The sequence below is a fragment of the Emydura macquarii genome, unplaced genomic scaffold (assembly GCF_026122565.2).
Source record: "Emydura macquarii macquarii isolate MOO-44397 ecotype Brisbane River unplaced genomic scaffold, CSIRO-AGI_Emac_v2 contig_1253, whole genome shotgun sequence".
In the NCBI taxonomy this organism is placed as follows: Eukaryota; Metazoa; Chordata; order Testudines; family Chelidae; genus Emydura; species Emydura macquarii.
Window position 1 is genome coordinate 79,161,785 of NW_027131390.1, and position 23,271 is coordinate 79,185,055.

The window sequence follows — 23,271 nt, forward strand, 5'->3', positions numbered from 1 at the left end:
TCAAAAGAGGCGAGTTTTTGTTTTTTATTTTCATGCCAAGAATCTTGACTTTTTACAAAGCATATATTATAATCCTAAAATAATAATTGTGTCCAATCCTGCAGCCTGTTGTTTGGGGGTGACATTTTCAAAAGCACTTAGGAGCCTATGTGCCTAAGTCACTTTTAAAAATGGGATTTAGGCTTCTTCATCACTCAGTGTCTTTGAAAATTTTACTCTGTGACTTGTCAAAATCATCAATTCTTCTTTGAGTGCTTGGTCACGTCCATTACATTGTAGGGGTGTGTGCACCCTGTGCACGGTTACCGGAAAAAATTTCCCCTTAGTAAATCCCATGGGGCTGGCTTTGGCGCCCCCTGGAGTCCTGCGCACATGTATATCAGGCACTGATGGTCCTACGCTCTCTCAGTTCCTTCTTTCCGCCACTGGAACTGTGTTCTTGCTTGCTTTGGCGAGTGCCTTTTAGCTGTAGTCTTTGTTTTCATTTAAGTAGTGTCTAGATAGTTGATAGCTATTGTTCGTGGTAGTAGACATCCACCTGGCGTCGGGGTATGCCCCGATCTCTGGGCTTCAAACCTTGTAAATCCTGCGGGAAGGCCTTCAAAGACTGTTTGAAGTGCCTTGAGGAGTCTCACAGAAAGGACAAGTGCCACATCTGCAAGACGTTCAGACCGAGGACTCAAAAGGACCGAGATATCCGTCTGAATGCCTTGTTAATGGAGGTGGCTCTGAGACCGGTGTCGGAGCCATCCTGCTCCCTTTCGGCACCAAGCACCGGGTTGGTGTAGAGTGCTCCTCTGGCACTGGTTCCATCGTGGCACCGGGCTTCCTCTTCATCACAGAAGAAGAAGCCCAGAAAACAGAAGACCGCTCCCCCGTGCGGAAGAAGGCTAAGGATGTGAGATTTTGCTCCAGGGCAGCTCAGAACCAATGTGCCAAGCAGCCCCCACAGTGGCAGGTCTCACCTGGGGCGGTGAGCCCCTTTGCAGAGCGCCCTCTGATTCTGGAGAGCAGAAGGAGACCACTACACCTAATGGTGCCGTCAATGCTGGAGGCATTTCAGGTGGAAGCCAACCTGTTGGCCCTGCCCATTCCTTGCACCCTGTTGGCCTGGACAGAAAGGGCGAGGGATAGGGCACCGACATGAGGGGCAAGCCTCCAATGGGACCCCCCAATGGCTGCACATTTCACCAGACCTCCGACGCACTTCTCTTCGAGACGGGTCACTGAGTCGGAGATTGATTCCACCAAGAGGCCAATCCCCTGGGGTGCGTTTCTCGGCGCCGAGGTGGTCTCTGGGGATGTAGTGCGGAGGAGTGCAGAGGTGTCACTCACGATCACCGGTTGATGGCATTCTGGCTGCTTGCCCGATATTGAGCAGACGCTCCCTTTCTGGAGCTCAGCTGCATTCTTGGTCACCACTGATGACTTCACCCGCATGTATGCAGTGCAGAACCTGGTTGATGGCATTCTGGCGCTTGCCCAGGGAGGAGTTGCCCAGACTGATTCGCTCCCTGCCCCTGCTCCTGCTCCTGCTCTCACCACGAGTGGTCCTCCTTGCCAAGTCGGTCCAGGCAGCGACATCACTGGACTCGTACATCCCATCCCGAAGACGTCGGTCAAGGGAACACTGGGATAGGAGGCATAGGTACTGCTCTCCCTCCCCTTGGTACCATGAAACGGAGATGGTTGAGCTCAGGGAGATGCTGGTCACCATCAGGAGGGTCCGGTGATTCCAGAGGGGGAAAGGGGCAAGGTCCCTGCCTGGCCCCTCCAGGGTGGCCTCAGGGTCAATGGCCACCCCAATGGCAATACTGGAATCCATGGGGGTTACAGGTGATCTCAGGATCCTACTTCCTTGTCTCTTCGCGGAAGCAATTGGGGCCCCCAGCACCACCAGTAGAGGCCCACGACTCTGAGTCAAGGTAGGAGTCGGACTGCATGGAGGGTACATCTGTTGGGGCTCCCTCACGCTCAGCAGAAGTGCTGGCCCCTCCAGCACCGGGTCAGTCATCCTCTTCCTCCCCAGACGAGGCATTGGTGGCAGGCCCATTGGCTCCCCTGAACAACTTCTGGGCGCACCAGGAGCTCCTTGAAAGGGTGGTCTCCAAACTCTGACTAGAAGCTGAGGAGCTGCAGGAGCAGATGGACGACCTGTTTAATGTAGTGGAAGCGGCCGCACTGTCCCCAGTCACCCTGCCAGTGCATGAAGGTGTCCTAAAGTTGGCCAAGGGTGTCTGGCAACCTCAATCCTCTGCCCCCAACCTCGAAGAGAGCAGAGAAAAGTATTATGTTCCTGCAAAAGGGTTCAAATACTTGTTCACCCACCCTGCGCTGAGCCCCCTCATAGGGATGGCAGCAAATGAAAGGGACAGGCAGGGACATGTGCCACTTGAAGACTTCCGCTGATGTAGAATGTGGTTTACTAGCTAATGCGGTTGGCCATAGGGAGCACATCAGCATTCTGAAGGCTCCACTGACTTCCTGTCTGCGACCAGGTTTATTTCAAGATGGTGGTATTCTCAGGTTCGTCTACACTGTAGTTACAGTTTGTGTCAACTGACTCTAGCTCACGGTGCTCAGGCTAAGAGGCTGTTTAATTGCTGTGTAGATGAGCCCGAATGTCTACACAGTAATTGAACAGTCTCTTAGCCTGAATACTGTGAGCCTAAGTCAGCTGGCGTGGGCCTTCCATGGGTTTTTAATTGCAGTGTAGACATACCCTAAGATCTTTAAAATTTAGCTGCATGACTGCCTGCTTCTGCCCATGAACCGCGTGGAGTTGAGATTATCTGAAAAACTCCTTTTAACAATTCCTAGATTTGAATGTCTGTGGCTTGGTGGCAGATTGTCTGCAGTGGAGGATTCTGACTCTGAAAATCACTTTCCTGATTGGTCCAGTGGAGCCTGACCTTAACCTTCAAAGCACAGTGTCAAATCCATTTTTTCACTCTGTCTTTTGTCTCAGTTGGGTTAACTGTCATGAAAGCTTATGTTTAGAATTGCTCAGGTAATGAGTTAGAGATGTTACCCACAGGTGAGTAATATCCTCAACCATTACCCAAGCAACCATCAACAATCAGGCACCATAGTGCTTTGGAGATTATGCCTGTCTTTTTCTTATAGCAGGAGGTAGTTATGAATTCGGGGAGTGTTTTTGTTGGAGCCAATATTGGCAGAGGGATGTTAAATTTTTTAATTACTTTTGTTTATTAACATAAATTCTTAGACAATGGGCCCAAGCTTTTATAAATCACACTATAATTAACAAAATCACAAGCGTGAGTGTGTGAGAGAGAGGTACTTATTAGCTAGTTTATAGAACATTATGGGCTATCCAACATTATTAGTTACTAACCAGTAATTTCCACAATGATTAAATGACCAAATGGGATGTAAAATGTGCTATTTTGCTTTTGCCATCCAGGTATTCACTTGCTTGCTAAAATCACCTGCAATTGTACTTATTGTGTATAAGGGATAGAGTGGGAAGGGCGGTTCTTGTAGACAAAGGAGAGAGGGAAAGTAAGCAGGACGGGGCGAAGAGAGAGAGTGTCTCATTTCTGAAAGTTCTCATTAACAGTATCACTTGTTGCTATTGTAAATAGTAGCAGGTGGAGAGCTGGGCTGAATTTTCCTCCTTATGTTATAAAACTACAGAAGACAAAACAAAGCTACTTAATAATCTTTCCTGTATTGGCTGAAATAGATATGTCAGGATTAATGACTATACAGATCTGTAGATGTGCTATGTAGGTTGTTTGGTCAGGTGGTGAGATTATAAATAGGTTTAATGATGTCATTAGGGAAGAACAGGAGCAACACTGAATTCCACATGCACATCCTGCCTTCCTCCCCTCCATCTCTGTATCCTTTTGAAAGAAAATCACTTGATTTAAATGATGAAGAAAAAATTATGACTTATTGAAGGTAAGAAGAGCTGCAATTTAATCAATTTGCTAAATATGTTCATGTTTTAAAGTTAAATAGATAGAATAGTATATTCATTACTTGAAAACTATTATGGACTTTGAATATCGTATCAACAATGTTCTCATTTAGTATATACAGATTAAACTCTTTGCCCATATATACCTCTCTGCCTGACTTACTGAGGGAACTTGGAACAAATTATGCCTTTAGTTACACACCTGCAACAACATTTTACATCAATGGTATTGCATAGTTGTGATAGAAAGCAGAATTTGACTATTTTGAGTTTGATTATGTAGTGTCCCACAATTTAAAAATAGTAATATACAAGAAACTGAAAAACATTATTACTGGCTGAGCTAAAGGGAAAAATTATATATTCTGAAATTACCTTTTAGTTTTTGTATCTATAGTATGAATTTGTTTCAGGCACTAGCTATTCTTTTAGAATCCAGTCCTGCAACCAGCCTACTGACTTCAGTGAAGCTCTGAGTAGGTGCATGATTTTGTCCACATGTTGCAGGACTGAGGCCTAAAAACTGATTTCCTTTAATGTGAATCTAGATGCCATTTCTCTACAGTTACATTGCTTTGAGCTAAAATCCATGGGAAAAAATGGAGAAAAGCTATTCAACTTGTGCATAATACATTTTAAATCAAAATAGCTTGAGCATTTTTTTAAAAAATTCTCCATGCTACTCTTATTGAATTAATGGATTATGGATTTATTTTTTATGAAATGTTTTAAACCTGTTAGATAAAATGTTTTATAACTTCATGTTATTTCTTTGCTAAGTTTTCAAATACACATTGTTAGTATCTGTTCAAACCTCTGAACTCTTAAAAAACATATTGCATACATAAACAATACTCTTAATTATAAATAAATGCTGAAACTATCATATGGGATGTGTATAGTACTGCTACTTTTATGCAATATTTTAATTCTTGCTGCAGATGTATACATTTATAGCAGTTCGTTTGTTGTAATTTTCAAGGCACTGCAAATTGGCATCAATTTATCAACATCTATAGTACCAGACTGAAGATTCTCACTATAGTATCAGAAAAATGCCTTGAAAAGTGTGGAAACACTCAAGAACGGTTTCTGAACAAAGTATGATTCTCCAAATAAGCTGGATGTAGTGTTTATTTGAATTGTATAACAGCAACAGTCCTGTGGCACCTTAAAGACTAACAAATCTATTTGGGCATAAGCTTTCGTGGGCAGAAACCCACTTCGTCGGATGCAACAATTTGAATTGTATGGTACTTTTGTTTCTAGGCTGACCCATTTCCCAAGGGGTAGTTTGCAAGTATATATTATAAACTGCTTTCTTTTTGTGGATGATGATTATGCAAACATATGGGTAACTCAATGTCAGACTCATGAAAAATGTTGTATTGTTTAATTTAGGTTTTGAGTAATTATACTTCCAATATTCCATATGAAATGATTTACCTTCAGATTTAATTAGGTTATATTTAAAGATTACACTCTAAACCCAATGGACTATACCTGAAGTGATATCTTGTTAACTTACTTTTCTTGCTGTATCTCTTTACTGGGATATAGTCAAGGATTTTAGGACAAACCTTTCCTGGGCCTTCAGTTGCAGGCATGTGATAGATGCATGTATGCTAGAAGTATGTACTTTCACATTTTTGGACCTGAGTGCCAACCTTGGTTCAGGCAGCAAAGAAAGAATTCAAAGAATCTTGCTCACCCAAGCAAATTCCTTGTAAAATTGAGTATATTGCCTGCATACAATTATAAAGCCAGTGATGAAAAATATTAGGTAACTGAATCAATGATCTATTTCTCACTACCTTAGGAGTGTGCCCATCATATGGTAGAAATCAATGTGCCTTTGTAAATATTAAATGAATCCTCCTTTTATAGCTCTAATGTCCATTTTTAATGCAGGAAACTGTCAGTTTACAAATAATATTTTTATAAAACCTTTGCCATGTCTATGACTGACACTTTAGTTTATTAAAACCAAAAAATATTTTGAATACTGGAAGTAAACTGAATGTATTTACTGTTTGGTTATTTTTTTGCATCTCACTAAGTATAGGCTATTCAATTCAGGTGCTTTTCCAATATTTAGATTGCTAACAGTGTGGGAACATGCTTATTTCTAATATTTCAATTGGATTGCTTGTTTTGTTTAATTCATAGACATCTTTCCATTGACCTTAGGTTTTATGAATGCTTATTTTTGTGTTTAAAAAAAAAACACCTTTGGTCTATGTTTGAGCTAGCTCCTCTTTTTCAGTATCCATCAGGATAGTTTAGAAGAGTTCCAGCACATTTCTTACAGTGGGATATTACCAATTTTAAAAGTGCTTAAAAGTTAACCCCCTCCCGCCAGTCTTTGCTTTTCTCTTTCCTTCCCTCAGAGAAAAATAATAATTTTAGCAGTTAAATTTTAGATTGAGATTGGTTTTTAAATTATACCTTCTCTCTCTTACATAGAGAGAACAGGGGCTGGGAGAGTTCTTATGATAACATCAGGTGTAAGAGGACAGCAGCAACAGCCTAGAGGTAGCTGCTGCTAACATACTCCAGCCATGGGATTAGGGACCTGGCTGTGTTTGAAGAGAATCCTCTTGCTTCCCTGCTTGCCTGTTTCAAGAATCCAGCAAATGAGTGAGAGTTCCTTCAGGAGAGGTTAGGCAGAGGAAGCAATTGCTGGGGGCTGATAGCTCCTGTGCTCTAAGCCTGTTAAAGGAAGACACCCTCTCCTCCCCATCAAGAAGTTTTGGGCAGGCCTTGTCTCTTTGCATTTGGAGCCAGGAGTGGCCAGCCTAAAAATAAGTCAATTCAAGGGGAACAATGGGGAGGCGTCTGGTGTCACCAAGGACAGAATGGAACTGAAAATTATTAGTTATCTCTGTGTAACAAAGGGCTGGGATCCGAGTTTGAACTATTCCCCACACATCCCCTTCCCCACCCAGTGCTAGCAGGTGACCATAAGCAATCATGGGCTTCTAGACCAGCATCAGCGCCAGTATACTCTTACCCTTTCCAGACCTACTTTTGGTAAATATCCCACTGCCTCATAACTTCTAAGGTAAGAAGAGGCTTCCCCAGATTTTGAGGGAATGAGAGTTGGCTGTTAAGTGTGAGCAAGAGAAGCCAGCTGAGGGAGGGAAGATTCACTGGTTTCTCCATATGGCAAGGAATTTTGGCCCATGCTTTACTGTACTTCAGTGAATTAGAAAGAATATCAAGCCCAAAGCAAAGTTTTTCAGGGGCTTGAGAAACGTATACAACACCTTTTTAGCCTGAGAAAATACTAACCAAGGTGAAAAATACCTGCACAGACACTTTTCTCAAAGCCATCCTCCCTCTGCAATTTAAAAGAATAAAAGTTGTTTTGCTCTTTCTTGCCATTCCTGTCTTAAATTCCACTTTTCTTCTTTGAGTGCTTGCTCATGTCCATTCCACTATAGGTATGTGCACGCCTCCGTGTACGGTTACCTGGAACTTTTTTCCCCTTAGTAGATCCCGTAGGGCTGGCTCCGGCACCCCGTGGAGCCCCACGCACATGCCGCGGTATATGAGGCACTGCTGGCCCTACACCCCTTCAGTTCCTTCTTTCCGCCCGTAATGGTTGCTGGAACTAGCCTTGCTCCACTTGTTTGGACTTGTTTGATATTTTAAGTTAGTTTTATTTAGTTAAGTAGTTGTCAAGTGTTGTTAAGAGTAGTTACAGATAAGGCAAGTCCCTGCAGGGACTTCAAGCAGCTGGGCCATGCCCTGGTTGCCAGTCTTCAAGCCATGTGCCTCCTGCGGGAAGGCCATCCTGCTCAACGACCCACACGACTGCTGCCTTAGGTGCTTGGGGGAAGCCACAGAAAAGAGAAGTGCAAGATCTGCAGGGCTTTCAAACCAAGGACTCAAAAGGAAAGGTCGCTGTTGGAGGACCCGGCACTGATGAGTTCACCCACACCGAGGTGGTGCGGAATCCGGTTGCCAAAGGAAGACCCGGCATCACAGAGTTCGCGACGTGGAACCCGGTCGCTGGAGTCCGGCTCAGCATCGAGGAGTTGGGGGCGGCGCCGACGTTGGTTACCGAAGGTGTCTTCAGGGCCGCAAGGCAAGCGGCAGCGGAAATCATCGGCACCAAGACGATGCTCCGGTACCCCTAGCTCTTTGGAGCGCACTTCCGTTCGTCGGCACCGCTCGCGCCGATGGAGGCATTCCTCATCGTCATCCAGGTTGGAGGCGTCGAGGGTGGTCCCTGGCACGGAAGGGTGCCTGAGACCGAGGACGAACACGGCACCGCCGGTCCAGGGCCTCGGACGATGACTCAGGGTCTCCCAGGGGGGACAGTTGTTGGGTGGGCTGACGCCCCCACAAAGTGTCAGAGCCTGTGGCACAGTCAGTCCTGGGTTGGACAATGGCTGCAACAATGGCCTTACTGGGCCCCATGGGGTATCCAGGTGGGGCCAGAGCCCCAATCCATTATGTAGTTGGGGGTGCAGTCCGTGCCTCCGGCACAATAGAAGCCCCATAGGCACCACTCCTCGGACGAGGAGTTGGACCCCCTGGAGGGAACCTCAGCAGGTACAACCCTTTGCCAGGAGGGGGTGCACCCGCAGGCTGCACATCTGCAGTCCTCTTCCTCCTCACCGGACGAGGCAGTCTCCTGGGAGCACTCGGCGCCACTGGAGGATTTCAGGGCGCACCAGGAGCTGCTCAGGGGAGTGGCCTCCAACTTGGGGCTGAAGATGAAGGAGTTGAAAAGGCCAAAGATAGCCTCTTTAATGTATTGGCGGCGGCTGCCCCAGTATGAGTGGCCCTCCCAGTCCACGAAAGGGTCCTTAATATTGTAAAGGCCCTGTGGCAAACCCCTTCCCCGGTCGCCCCTGCGTCAAATGTGGCCGAGAAGAAATATTATGTCCTGGCTGAGCGGTTTGAGTATTTGTTCACTCACCCTGCCCTGGGAACCCTGGTGGTAGATGCAGCTAACCAGCGAGACAGGCATAGTCAGTCAGGGTCAACTCCCAAGAACAAGGACAATAAGAAGCTGGACTTGTTTGGGAGAAAAGTTTATTCCACGGCAAGCCTGCAGTTCAGGATTGCCAACCATCAGGCCATCCTGGGCAGGTATAATTTCAACCTGTGGGACTTCCTCAGGTGGTTCGCTGAGGCCCTGCCCCAGAACCAGGCTGCAGACTTTAGCACTATCGTGGAGGAAGGAACCACGGTAGCTAGGGCAGCGCTCCAGACATCCTGTGATGCTGCTGACTCGGCGGGCAGGGCCATAGCCTCCGCCAACTCTATGAGAAGATGCTCATGGCTGCAATCCTTGGGCCTGTCCCAGGCAGCAATCTATTCAGGACCTCCCCTTTGATGGGTCGGCCCTATTCTCGGACCAGACTTATGCGAAGTTGCACCGTCTGAAGGACTCCAGGGCTACGCTTCGCTCCCTGGGCCTTTACACCCCAATTTCCCAGTTGTCTCCTGTGCCTGTTATCCCTTTTCATTCTCTCTTTTTATATCACTTTAGGTATCTCTTTCCCTATTTTGTGTTCTCCTATTGAGTTTTTATTTCATCTTAGGGGAGAAAACTTTCTTTCTTGCTTTTCTATAACTTTAATCCATCAGTCTGTCTCTCCCCCTCCTGATCATCCGTGCATTCAAAGAGCGTGGAAATTTTACCAAGTGCTCTGTAGCTAAAGGACTGAAACCTACAAACCAAAGACTGATACAAAATATAGGGAGTCTCATTGTCCGGGGGCAATCACCAGGTGAGAAGCCAATCTCCTTCGCTACTCCCAGCTTCTAGGGAAGGGGAATTGCCTGGAATTAGTTCCAGGGTGCTCTGGACTCTGCTTAATGACTCTTTCATATGTACCTAGTATTGCATTTCAGCTAGTAATGTCTAAAAATTAAGTCCAGTCCCTACCCTTCAATTTCTTTATAGCTGCTGAAAGGGAGAAAAAGCTTCCTGTCTTCCCCACTCTTACTGCAGTGCATCTTGTCTACTGTGAAGTAAGGGTCTGTGTGTGGTGGTGGGGTAGGAGGTGGGGTGAGCTAGTCTACTTCTCCTCCATGCTCTGGGCTGTTATGTTGGGGAGTGTTTTCTCTTTCTCTCTCTTTCCCTCCACCAGTTTTCATTTATGAATCCTTCTGGTGAATAGTTCCAGTACCTACCCCCACTGTTTCTCCTACAGTGTGTGTCTTAAAGAGCAGCAGTAGAGAGAAATTGACCTAATTCTTTTTAGTTTGACTGGTGCTCTCAGTGTTCTGAATAACAGCTGTGAAAACCATAAGCATCAGCAGCAGAACTGGACTTTCTGTCTGTGGACTGAGTTCATGATTGGAAGGTTAGCCAGACAACCATGAGGGTTAGAAGTTTAATTGTCGAAGGAGGGGAGGGGAGAACTTTAAAGTCTGTGCAAGTTAAGGACATTGACCTGAAAAGGTTTTTTTACTGACCATGTGGAAAATGTGAAGCTTAGGTCTTCTCTAGTGGACGTGGCATAGGTTTGCTTGAATTATGAGCATATGACAGATTTATTGTATCAAAGGTTAAGCCCCCCTTTCAGTTTAGACTCTTCTGCTGCTGCCTCTTGGTTTTTCCTGTTTATTCAGCCAGTTATATATGTCTCAATTGCTGTATAGGTCTTCTCCCGCCCCAAGCCATATTCATAATTAGAGTTGTTTTGATAGCAAATGCTAAATGGGTTATTATTAAGAGTATTACTAAAAGTATTAATAATTTGCCATCTGGATTATTGCTGAATAACTGTGCTTTAAATTGTTTTGTAATGATCTAGGTTACATTCTGCATTTGATACTTTGCTAAAAGATTATTGGTATATTCATAATTATGTACTAAGTACAGTATATGAGGCATAACATGAGGCAGGTCTGAGTGTATGCACTTTAGCTTTTTTCCAGGGCAAGTCAATGAGGCCTTGCATGTTAATTCCAAGGCTCTGGACCTGATATGCTCCTAATAAAAATACTCCTGATGCCATGGCTAAAACCATGACAATATCTATCACAGATTTCGTTTTCCTCCTTCTCTAAATTGGCTTTTTTTGCACTTTAAATGGAAGAAAATGTTGCTTGAACTATGAATTGGCTGTAGGGTAGACTCCCCTGTGTCCATGAAGCAGATAATCAGACAGGCAAAATGGTCTGAGCCAAATGACCTGAAGGAAACAGAGAAGCTCATTTGCTGCTTCCTTGCTTTTAGTGGGATCCAAAATTTTCCCCAAGATTCTATTAAACTGTCAGTTTTAATTTCATGGTTACATTCCCAGTCAGGTGATTTGTTTCCCTCCAGGATGAGACTGACTCTTCCCTTCAAAGACACAGGGCTATTTAGGGAGAGACACAACACATTCCTTAGAGATTGTGAGAAAGAACTTGTCTTTTATATGGTAGGCACTCTGAGCACATTTAGCATCCAGGGATGCTCATTTTGGGAGAAGGGTGAAGAAGGAATCACTCACTTAAAACATTTTGTTTTTAACTCTCCCCTCAGGAACATGCAGAAATCCAGATTTGCAGGGAATTCTTTCTCTATCATTATTGCAACCTAGCTCAATAAACTGATAAACTCTCAGAATCAGTTTAATAATGATATTAATTATTATTAGATCACATGACTAGCATATCAGTGAACATATTATTAATTGGACAGTTGATTTCTGCTACAGAAGGGCCACCACCTCTGGCCCCTCCATTCTTTCAAGTGCCACATTTATTATTATATTAAGCTAGTTTTGGATTTGTGAAATTTTACATTGTTGCTTTTTTCCTCCTAGATAAGATGTAGAGAGAGGGGATTGCCATTAAATGTTACTCTTACTTTCATCTGCAGTGATGTTTCTGCATCTCTTTTGTAAAGATTGAGCTATCTCTTGGATTTCACAGCTGGACTGTGAGTTTAATCCAACTCAAAATCAAGAGTTTCAAAAGTTCATTTAGATTCTTTGAAAAGGTATCCAACTAACAGGCCTAGAACTGAAGTGTGCTTATCTACAGAACTGATACAGCAAAGGCAGTGGCATTTCATGCTTTCTCCATATTGTCTCTTGAGAGTGCCTCAAACCTGGTCTTGAAAGGCTAATCTCTAGGGGAAGTACTTCATTCTCCATACACTGATTCCATGATCCAGCCTTTGGCCTCAGTGTCCAATGAGTGCCGGTCTGGTGGAGGCTTTTGTAACATGGATATCTAAAAGGAATTAGGTTGAGAACTTCCACTCAGTTTACATCAGCCACAGAATACTAACCTAGATATAAAAGGTTAATAAAGCGTTTCATTAGTCTTTGAGGCAGTCCCCCAAGGATGATATAGTTTGAAAAGATACAGAATTTTACCTCACATATTTAGGTTAAATATTACATTTGTGTAAAATATTAAAACTATAGAAATAAATTAATAATTTATTCTGCAGTGCTGGCAACCTAAACGTTACATCATTTAATGAAGAGACTATTTATTGCAATCCACACTGAGTGCAATGCAAAAAGTAAATAGTCAACCTAAGCTATTAAAGCTCTTTAAGATTCCATCAGAGTAATGTTAAGTGTTACTCAATAGGTAATGAACTGTTATTTAAAATATGATTTTATATATGACAGTGTCCCTTTTCAGGTAGTTAAAATGGTTTTACTTAAATTATTTTGTTTTAATGGCTGCCTGGCTTGGGCGGGGGGAGGGGGGTGCCTGGGCTCTGGGTGCTGTTTTTGTTGTTAGCGGCAAAAGAGAAAATAGAGTGTTTGAAGTAAAATGTTTTCAGGTGTTTTGTATGCGGATTCATTTTTCACGTAACATACTAAAGACTGTCACCTATTGTAATTTATTTAATACTTGTCCACTCAGTGTTGGTGCATAGTTTAATTTCTTGATGTTAGTATGTTTCAGTTATTCTTAAAATTAAAAAGTTTCTATAAGCTTAGAGAAAACTATTTTTTTCTTTGCTTATATATGGCATGCATAAATATAGATTTATAAATCCTAGCGTGCAAATTTATCATCTTATATGACAGGGATAATTCATGCATGCAAATTGTGCATCAAAGTCATGAAATGGGCTACAAATGCAATTAAAAATAAGGTATTCAAAAGTTTAACAAATGGAGATGGGGGCGGCGCTGAAGACGCACCTTGCCTGTGGTGCCATTTGGTCTAGGGCTGGCCCTGCTTCTGCAGAAGAAGACAGGAGAAATGGCAAGGAGAGATTTCTAAAGAGGGGTGAGGGGAAATCATAGTGCTTCCATTGCCTGCAGGATTTTTAAAGTGCTCCACAACGGTCCCTCAAGAGTTAGAAAATATTTCGTTTACATTAGAAGTCTTCCAGTTTCAACGTTTTGGGAAAGTTCAGGACCAAGCAGGTAGATGTTATGGTCTAGTACTGTTTTAAAGTTACACAGCTTTTATTTTCTGTTACAGAGTTGAAAAAATATGTTTATTAAATATGTCAAAACTAAGATTTTAAAAAAGAGTATTGGCATTTTTTTAAGTAAGACTAATAATGTTTAATACTTGTTACTTGAGAGTTTTCTTATCAAATAGTTGTGTATTCAAGTGCTCTGTTCAAAACTATACAACGTATTCCTTGCCCATAGCAGTATATGAAGCAAACTTTATCCTATACATTGTCGTTTTCCTTAGAGTTTTTCAGAAATTAAACCATTTACTTAGAGTCCTCTATAACTATCAATATTCTGATATTAACAGGCTAGTGAGCATTAGCTGCATTAATATTTGGTATCTGGAAAACCCCTTTGTAATAGAGGGAATGGAATAACATAAAAAAGTTGATTGATAAAATCTGCATTTTTAAAGTTAAATCTTAAACATTTAAGAGCTCTGGTTTTTGAAACACTTTTATTTACTTTGAGTTATTTTTTGCAAGTTATATGAGAACTGAAGGGAAAATGTTTAACATTCCAATGAAGACGATCTTTATTTTTAACATAAACATTTATTTAAAATTGCTTTAGATGCAGGAAAAAAAACAACAACAACCATGAAACATCTTGAATTTTCTATAGCAACTTCTTATTTGGTGGGGTGTGGGAGGAGAAAAATGTAATCTCCAGATCTGTTCAGAGAAGCACAGATTGTGGCTTAAAGCAACAGTTAGGCTCAGCATGAATCTTGACACTTTTATTTTGAGACTGATGTGAAGCTTATTTGAGTTTCTGCCATTGTGCAGCAACACACTTTGTAGGGATGGTGAATGCCCAGGCTATTCTGTAAAAGCTTATTTACAGAACACAATGGAGAAATCAATTCCTCTGGTCAGTTTCTGTCCCTTCACTCTTCTTGGGGGTTTTATGTCCACATTTTTAGCCTTGTTCGTTTGTTTGTTTGTTTATAATTTTTATCATTCTTCATTTTTTACCTATCTTTTGGTTTTCTTTCACTGCCTCTGCCTGTCACTTGTCACTCTTTCCATAGTCTTTCTTGCCTCATCCTTTTCTCAAGTCTTCCCTGAATAGTGTATTTAATATTCTTTGTCTGTCTGATTTCTTCAAGTGTAACCTGCATTTCAGTTGTATCTTGATGTTTTGTTTTTATGCTAGCAGTAGCTGTAACTTGTGCATGCCAGTAGGATTTCAGGAGTCCATTTACAAACGTTAAAATATGCAAAGAGCCAATCTTCTGTTGGTTGCAACTGACTTTAATAGTTGTAGCTTTTTCACAAGAACAATATCAGAATACCTAGATAATTGTGAAATAAGTACAATGCAATCTTTTTAATATAGTAGACTTCATACAAAATATCTCATGTACAAGTTAGATTAAGAGGAAGGCTCTAGAGTTAGCTATAATGATTCTTCTACAGAAAGAAAGAGATTGTATATAGTGATGGAGCTGAGCAAACAGCAATGAAAAGAAGTTGCTATGTAGTGTAGATAGTTACAGATATAATTGCTTGTGTAGATTAATTATATTGAATGTAGAATGGAAGGGAGACAACTGAGGGGCAGGTAGAGAAGTCACCTGTGAGTTTAGATACCAAAAAGGCTTTAAAGTGTCTGAAGAAGGCAGAAGTGACTTGTACGGAAAGAATTCCAAATAGGGCAACACAAACTAAAGGGCTTCAAGTATCTGAAGGTGACAGAAAAAAGAGCACAACTGGGAGAGAGCCATCAGGGAATGGGTGGATATGAAAAAGCAAACCCAAGAGCTCTGAAAAGGAACAGGGTAACTTTGAATTAGGTTTAGAGTCTGGTAGGAAGCTGTCAGTTTAGCATGAACTGTTGCAAAGTGTTAAGATGAGAGCTTGTTGTCAGTGAACATTATAAAATGTTAATTTTAATATTTTCACGAAAAATAAAAAAGATGTAGTGCTTTTTACAGTGCAGCACACGTATCTAGTACAATACAATTTCACATATACAGCAGCATATGACTTTGAGTTTAGCTGATGTTTTCCAACATCATCTTGTGATGAAAATCAAATATTTTGTAGAACTAATTAAGATTATTTCCCCCCTCCCCCCTCTACCAGCATGCTAGAAAGTGAGTATTTTATAATGGTAGTCAATCAGTTTGGGAACTAATAGCCTTACTGTTTGTTAATCTGCATGAACTGTGAATGAGTGTTGAATATGCAATAGAAAATTAAATGCATATTTAGCTTTAGCTAAGAGCTAAGTATGTAACAGCATCTTCAAGTCTAGCAGCAGAAATATAGTCATTCCATACTGTGATATAATAAAAAAGATGTCAATTATCAGGTTAAGGCCAGCAATCAACTTTATGTGTATTTAAAAAGGAATGCAGTATATGTGATGCATTCAGTAATAAGATGAGTACTTTTGATGTGAAAAGACATTTCATGAGTATTTTAACTTTAATTCCAGCATGCAATCTAGTGCAGAGTAGCTTGTCAACATCTGTGTACTTGCCATGCCAAGAAAAGCCATGTGTTCCAAATTTCCCATTCCAGAAAATAAATATTCTCTGTGGAGGTAACAAATTCACATGAGTCAACAGTTACAAAAGCTACTGTTATGTGTCATTACACTCTTGTGACATTTCGGTTTAGATTTACAGAATACAGCCCACCTGCATAATGCAATAGAAAATTAGTGTAGTACACTAGACAGAAGATAATAAATACCCGTATAGCATACTCTTTTTTCTCTCTGTACTTTTTATTAAAAAATCTCTTTGAATTTAGTTTATTAAAAGCTTGGAATAGTTCTTCTGGCTTGAACCTAACTTCTGAATTAGCTGCAAACATATACGGATTGTGTGATTACTTCTGCATTGTGTAAGCCACTTTTCCATGCTTTTTAAATTGGCCTTTCTAAATATAACCCTGGAAGCTTCACATAGCTGAATATTTGAATATTCTGTTATGACTTATAAAAAGTATACTTTTTGAATGACTTATTTGGATTAATTTTAGAATCACTTTTATATTTTTATGGCAGGCATCACCAGGTGACACTGTTACACATAATCTTCCAAGTTCTTTTTCTAAGCACGTAAGCAAATGTTTACTCTTGGGGAGACATGCAGTGGTGGTGTCAATTTTGGATTATGTGGGTTTCTGTGGAGAAGCGGTGGGAAAGTGGGCAAGCAGCCGGAAAGTTTTGGTCTCTGATTATTGTCAAGTCTTGAGGCAGAGTTGCTCGCTGGGAACAGGGCAGTGATATTGGGGATGTGATTTCTGGAATAAGGGATTGCCTGCATGCTATTTAATCAGTTCTGTTCAAGAAATGCTGTATATGGGTAAATAAAACAAGTTAAACTTAGTATATTCTCCGCCTCATAGATTTCTCCTGGGGAAGGGGAGTCACCAAAGAAGTGGGAAACAACAACAAAAAAAGCATAGGGTAGGAAGTGGAAATGAATGATACTAAAAGGGTTAAAAGCAGAAGAAAGGACAGAAGAGAGAGAAAATAGAGAGAGAAATGAAGTGATGGTGGCACCTGAACCAAGAAATGAAAGTATGGGGCTTCCCATTACCAATCAGTTTCAAAATGCGTCTCCAACAGTAAAAAGTTTCTGAACGGTGTGTTAATGGTTTGGCTTAAGGAGTGTGCAGAGATAGAAATAAGGTGAGAATAATTTTGAAACCTGCTTACTCTGAATTTTATTTATTTATTTTGAGATGAATTTACTTATGAAGGGTGAACAGCAAAAGACATGATGCAAGCAGGCATTTTGCATGCTGTTTCACATAGATAGCTCCATCAATATATTGCTATCCTGGCATGCAGCCTGTGTTTTCTCAGTTCCAGATCTCTCTTCAGTATAAACTGCCATTGTATGAATTGGGTTGTGGTTTTATGATGTGGAGAAATGTAAACTGTGGGTTAGCTCATATTGCTAGTGACATCTGGCAGCTTTGAACCAGACCTCCAGCAGTGAAGAGCAATTGTATTAGCCCACTTGGTGTGAGAAATAAAATTAACCCATCAACATTTGCTGAACTCATCTTGTACTCCTATTTAGTTTTCAAGGGTTAAAAGACAGCAAGGGCAGTGCTGACCCATTCAGTGTAAGGCTCATCCTAGGCAAAGGATAAAGAAACAAAAATAGGCTAAAAGAGGAAGAATTGATTTATTTTGCATTGTTTGAATGTTTTATTTTTATGATGTGTATATTTACAGTTTTAGTGGTATCTTTACTTTTGTCACTAGTTTATTTTTTATTCTATATAAAAACCAAAAATTTCAGCTTAAAAAAATCGTGCTTCACAAACTTTTTTTTTTTTTTTTGAAGCTTTCATGTAACCCAAAAATAACCCTGGCATGCTCCCATGCTGACAGTTAATTGAATACCAATTAGCTCCATGCATTTCAGTTAGTCACAAAAGAGTTGTAAACCCAAACTAACAACATTGATGCAACTCCTATGAACCTTGTATATAAGCAAGCTTTTATTATTTAATTTACTTAATTAAATTTAAAATTTTAAATAAAAATATGAATGGAGGAAGGTTATGAATCTTCAACATGGTTGTTTGATTTGGAAAACTGTAAATACTGCTGATTTGTCTTTTAGAGGATGTGAATAGTTAAATTATGCTGCTTGGACTTTTGAAGTTCAAAGCTCTTTAAGTACTTTCAGAAACAGACAGATTAGTCATGTGAAATCTTGTCACAATTTAGTAGTTACATATTCTTGTTTTGCAATGCTACTGTGGACCTTGCTGTTTGTTCTTAAGTGTAAGTAGCTTTTGAACTTCTGTTTTTGCAGGGAAGGTATGTGTTTCTAATTCTCTGTATGCTAAAGCTTTGTTCTAATTTCCTGCTAGGTCATTGTAAGTAATCAGAGAAACTGACATTTCTTGAGTTTGCATTGAAAGTAAATTGCTTTCATTTGGGGCATGCAGATACTTAAAACAACATATTTCTATCTTGACACTTATTTGTTTTTTGTAGTGAATGTAACTGCATTCAGTTCAAGGAATGTTGAAGGATATAAAAGCAAAGAGATTATACAAGTTAATGCATGTCCTGAAGTTCTGTGTGTGAACTTTTCTTAAGCTGTACATTTCTGAGGAGTAAATTTGGGGATCTGTTTCAGAAATGTATTCTTTCCTACTGAATATACAGTTTATACTTTTCCAAATACTTCCCTCATATTCCACTCAATGTTTTGAATTTATAGGAATATTTATAATAAGTTGTCAAGCTTCCTGAAAAGTTTCTGTAAATAAAGTACGACTGTTGCACCAAAAGAAGGAACGTCTACCGCGTCTGTCTGGGAATTGTTTGAATGCCTCAAAGTATTTAGTCACTGAAGACTGATTTCTGGTTGTTCTTTCAAACTGAGATACTACTTCAGGATTTTAAAGCATAATTTTGAGTAATGCCTTGCAATTTAATAACTACCTTTTTGAGGACTAAGTTCATAAATCTTTTCCCCTGTAATTTAAGCACATTATTTTTCCAAGGGTGATTGATTAAATAAAAGGGAAAATCTAAGAGAAAATCTACACTGATTTTTTTTAAATGCTGCCCTCAAAACCTAGGCTAGCACAAGCTGGTACTAGGTATACAGATGATGTGTTAACTGTAAGGGGATGAGAAGTGAAAGATGTTGGGGGCTTGGTGGCACGATATTGCTTCTGATAGGTCTTGCATAGAATTGTTGCTATTTTACTGATGCACCAGTATAACTAGGTTAGATGTGACATGTAACTCATTTCTGCCCTCCTCTCCCCCACACCCCAGGTTTCAAACACAAACAAGTAGACTACACAGACTAACAAAAATAACATTTGAATATAGCAAATTAATACTGATATGTAGAAAACACTTCATCCTTTGGTTTTTGCAATTTCACTGCCATTTTTATGAGTCATATAAACTTAATAATTTAATTCTTTCAAATCCTTAATGTAGAAAGACATGTTTTGGGAAAAGTAAAACTTTCCCAAGCTTACCTGCACTGTAGATTTAAGATGTGTATATCATCAACAAAACATAGTTTCTGTGACATCATTGTATTACATGAGAGTAATTACATGCGAATGTTATCAGAGTGTAATAAATCTACTGGGGATCATAATATTGTAACATTAGAAAAACACCATATTCTTTATTAAAAAAACAAAACCAAAATCATCCAAAAACATACATATTGCACAATAGAAGGTGAGGTTTTTTTGGTGTGCGTTTTTTATATTTACAGTGTGAAAAATCACCATGTAAAAATAAATTCTGTTCTATTTGACTTGATCCTTAATGTGGGTTAGTAATACATTTCTCTCATACTTCGCCACCACGAACTACATTTTAGCAAATCTCTAGGCACCTTGCTTGCAAGCATGAGGGTGAAAGTTATATAACATTGGTCATTTTCACTCTGATATTCCTGTGTTGTGGCAGGGAAAGCATTTTGTTAAGAATAATTATTCGCTAACTGAATACTTGTTCTGTAAAAATATACTGCTTGTTGTTTTTTTAAGGTCTACTAATTTTTTTTTTTATTTCAGAAGAAAAGCTAAAGCTCCTGTTTCTCCATCTGAAACAAAAAACTTTGAAGTTTCTTCATTTGATGATATAGAACCAACTAATTTCACCATGGAACAGAAAGAGAATATAACCGATAAAGACATCCAATTATCTGTGGTCCTTCCAGGGGATGTGATCAAATCTACTACTGTAAATGGAAGGTATGGCATAGACATTTTTTTTGAGAATGACACTCGGTTTCTACAGTCTGCGATTACACTTTCTGGATGAACTTATACAGCACTTGAATCCATACTCAAACTTGTACCTCTGAAGAAAATAAGTTGTTCAGTTAGGGCTCTGATGCTAATCACTTGTTAATGGGGAAAAATTCAAGTACATAGTTATATATTTCAGTACTCTTTATTTTCCCAAGAGGCTTGGTTTCATAATATTTTTTCTAGACTTTACTTGCCATAAGTTTTGAATTTTAGTGTTAAGAACCAAATTAGCAAGAATGGAAGGTGTGAAATAATTTTACAACAAGTGTGTGTTGAGTAAGGAGGCATCCAAGGTATAGGGACTATAGTTGCCCATCTCTACAAATGTATTAATTCTTACTCGGAGTTAAATGAATTATTCCAAGGTGAGTAACTTGTTACCTTAATCACATAGGAAGTGATGCCTTCAGGGTTCTCTCACCAATCTCTTTACTATTTGTAGATTGCAAAGAATCCTAGAAACTGTATCCTAAGTGATGGTGTGTGCCAAGAAGATTTTGTTGCTTTCAAACTCTCTAAATGTTAAAAGAAATAGGCACTTCCTATTCAAGCCTCTGTTATGTTAATTTTTTAATTTAATGTCTTGAAGTCAAGCCATTCGGGAAATAAAATGTACTATAAACCCAAGCCAATAAATTTAAGTGAGGCTTTTCTTTGTGTGTGCATGTGTGCTGAGCCCACTCCAATTCAGAAAGCTCTGAAAACTAGCTGCTGTGATGGAATTCAGAATTCCTACTCTAAAGCAACATTCTGAACAGTGAGTTGCTGGGCCTACTGGCCCAGCCCAGGCCCTTCTCTAGAATAGAGTGTGTATGCTTGTGCAGTTATACTAGGACGTGTAGTTTGAGTCTGAAAGACAGAGAGATTTGTGCTCCTCTCTGTGACATGGTCTATCATATCTAGATTAAGAACTACCAGTCCCAGAGTTCCTTGTGCATAGGTAGGCGGGAGGGACAGCTGGTGAGAGGGACAAAGCAAAACCATAAGACAGTGGGAGCCAGTGCTGCTGCTGCTTCTTCTAGTGGGATTTGCAGGTCCAAAATATATGAGAGTAAGTGTCTAATTCACTCATAGTCACACACACACACCCCATACTGCCATGTCTGGTGGTGCCTATAAATACAAATCAGGCAGCCAGAAACATAAGGAGGTAAAAGAAAGGGAACTAAAAGAAGCTAAAGGACACCAATCTAGCTTCCAGTTTTTCACGGATTTACGGATTTTTTGCACACTGCCGTGACTCTGGCAGAAGCTGAAAGAAGTTTCAGCAAGCTAGCACTTATCAAAAACTGCAGGTGTTCTACAGTGGGGCAAGAACGGTTAAGCCACCTCGCTATGTTGTCTATTGAGTGTGAACTTGCAAGAGAAATTGACTTTCGGGGGCTAATTCTTGATTTTGTAATGAAAAAGGCCAGAAAAATAAAACTTTAAAGTTAATTGGTCTAATTATAAAATGTTTGCAGTCACATTGGTCCATTAGAATAAAAAAAATCAAGCCATTGACAGGATATAATACCTTTATAATGACCAAAAAGTTACAAAATAGTCAGGCTGGGTGTTATGTAAACAAAAATAGCAAAGGGGGGGGGGCATTTTTCAGAAATATGGAATATGTGACAGTAATTTCAGAATTCAAACTTTTTTCATGGCTCATGAGATTGTATGTATGGGATGAGGGATTGTGGTATGTGTGTGGGAGGAGGCCTGTGTTACAAGTTTGTACTGGCCCTGAAAAAATTATGGTTGGTCCCTGTTAAAGCAAATTGGAAAATGTATATGCCATCTCAGTTCAACGTGTCAGAAATGTAGCATTTACAAGAAATGATTAATCTGTTTCATGATTTGCTGCAGGTTAAATGCCAGCTTGTTGCTTTCACAGTCTGCCAGATGAAATAAAGAACCTACATGTATATTTTGCCCTTCTTTGCTCATCTGTATGTGGTCCCTATGTTTTTGCAATTGTTTATTTTTAAAACTATGTAACTTAAACAAGTAAGCAGCTATATCCCTGTCATTACTTTATAGGCATTTATCCTTGTGTGGCTTGTTCTCTCCTGTATGCAGACTTTCCCCTTCAATAGAATGGGCAAGACTTTCACTTAGCAGAGTGATATTTATCTTTTATTCACAGTGTCTGTAACTGACAACATTGTATAGTTCTTTTCTAGTCCCTAAATGATCTTGAAGAGAACTTTGATTTGAGGGTAGTATTTCTGAAGAAGGATACATCTTCTGAAATCATTTACTGAGATTGTGAGAATTCTAAGATTCTTTGCTAAAGGATTTTGCTTATTTTTGCACCTAACTGAACCATGGTTTGTATAATTTGTCAGTGTTCAAGAAGGTGACCCCACAAGTTTATCAGATAAGACGTGGATCTATGTGTGTCATTTAAGAACATAAAGTATACTGATTCTTCTGGTAGTTCTGTTATCCCATGAATTAGCGTTTTTACTGGCGATTTTGCTGCTTAGTATGTGTGGTATTTTGTTTTTTTACTATTCTTGAAAGTGACCAACAGTTAGTGTTGGCTAGATCCATTCATAGTGCAAGGAGATACTGTCACCATTCTGCTCTGCAAATACACTTTCAACAACAGTATTTTTCCAGTCTTGGTCCCGTCTTGAGCAGAAATGGCTAATTATGTGTCCAGTTGTATGCTTGCATTATTAGTTTGTGGACAAATAGCAAGATATACCTGCTTCTGAATATGATATGGACAAATAACATATCTGTTTCTGTCTTACTTGTTCTCTGTTTAGACCCAAGAACAGATTTAAAGTTCCTGAGCTGAAATCTAGTGTAATATAGAGATTTAAACTGTGCACAGGAAAGTAGGGAAGTTATATTTTCTTACAACCAGATGCATCTTTTCACTTTGCCCCAGTGTCATTATTCCATAGAATTAAGCCTCTGTGCAATTGTCTGTGTTCTGCACAGTCGGCTTTGCTGAAGGTGCAGTCAGGCTGAGCTTAGTCAGTCACAAATGGTTTCAGAAGAAACCTGTAGCTCTTCTGAATCTGTGTTCTTTACATCCTTGCTGGATTTCCTTTCAATCAGTTTCTGTGTACTTCCAGTCATTTAGGATATTCTTCCTAATAATTTGTTGCTTTACTCTGTATAGTTAGTTAATAACAAGCTTTGCATG

At 40.0% G+C, this 23,271-nt stretch overlaps 1 protein-coding gene across 3 annotated transcripts in view; it reads left to right on the plus strand.

Moving 5' to 3' along the window:
* Positions 1-23,271, plus strand: part of COBLL1 (cordon-bleu WH2 repeat protein like 1) — a 127,825-nt gene that overhangs the window by 53,306 nt on the left and 51,248 nt on the right. For 2 of the 3 annotated variants that reach the window (XM_067549348.1, XM_067549346.1), the window contains exon 2: positions 19,884-20,063. In XM_067549348.1, coding sequence (XP_067405449.1) covers positions 19,972-20,063 — 92 coding nt within the window. In that variant the 5' untranslated portion in view covers positions 19,884-19,971. The remainder of the gene's footprint in view (positions 1-19,883; positions 20,064-23,271) is intronic. The other variant, XM_067549345.1, reaches the window with a different exon arrangement.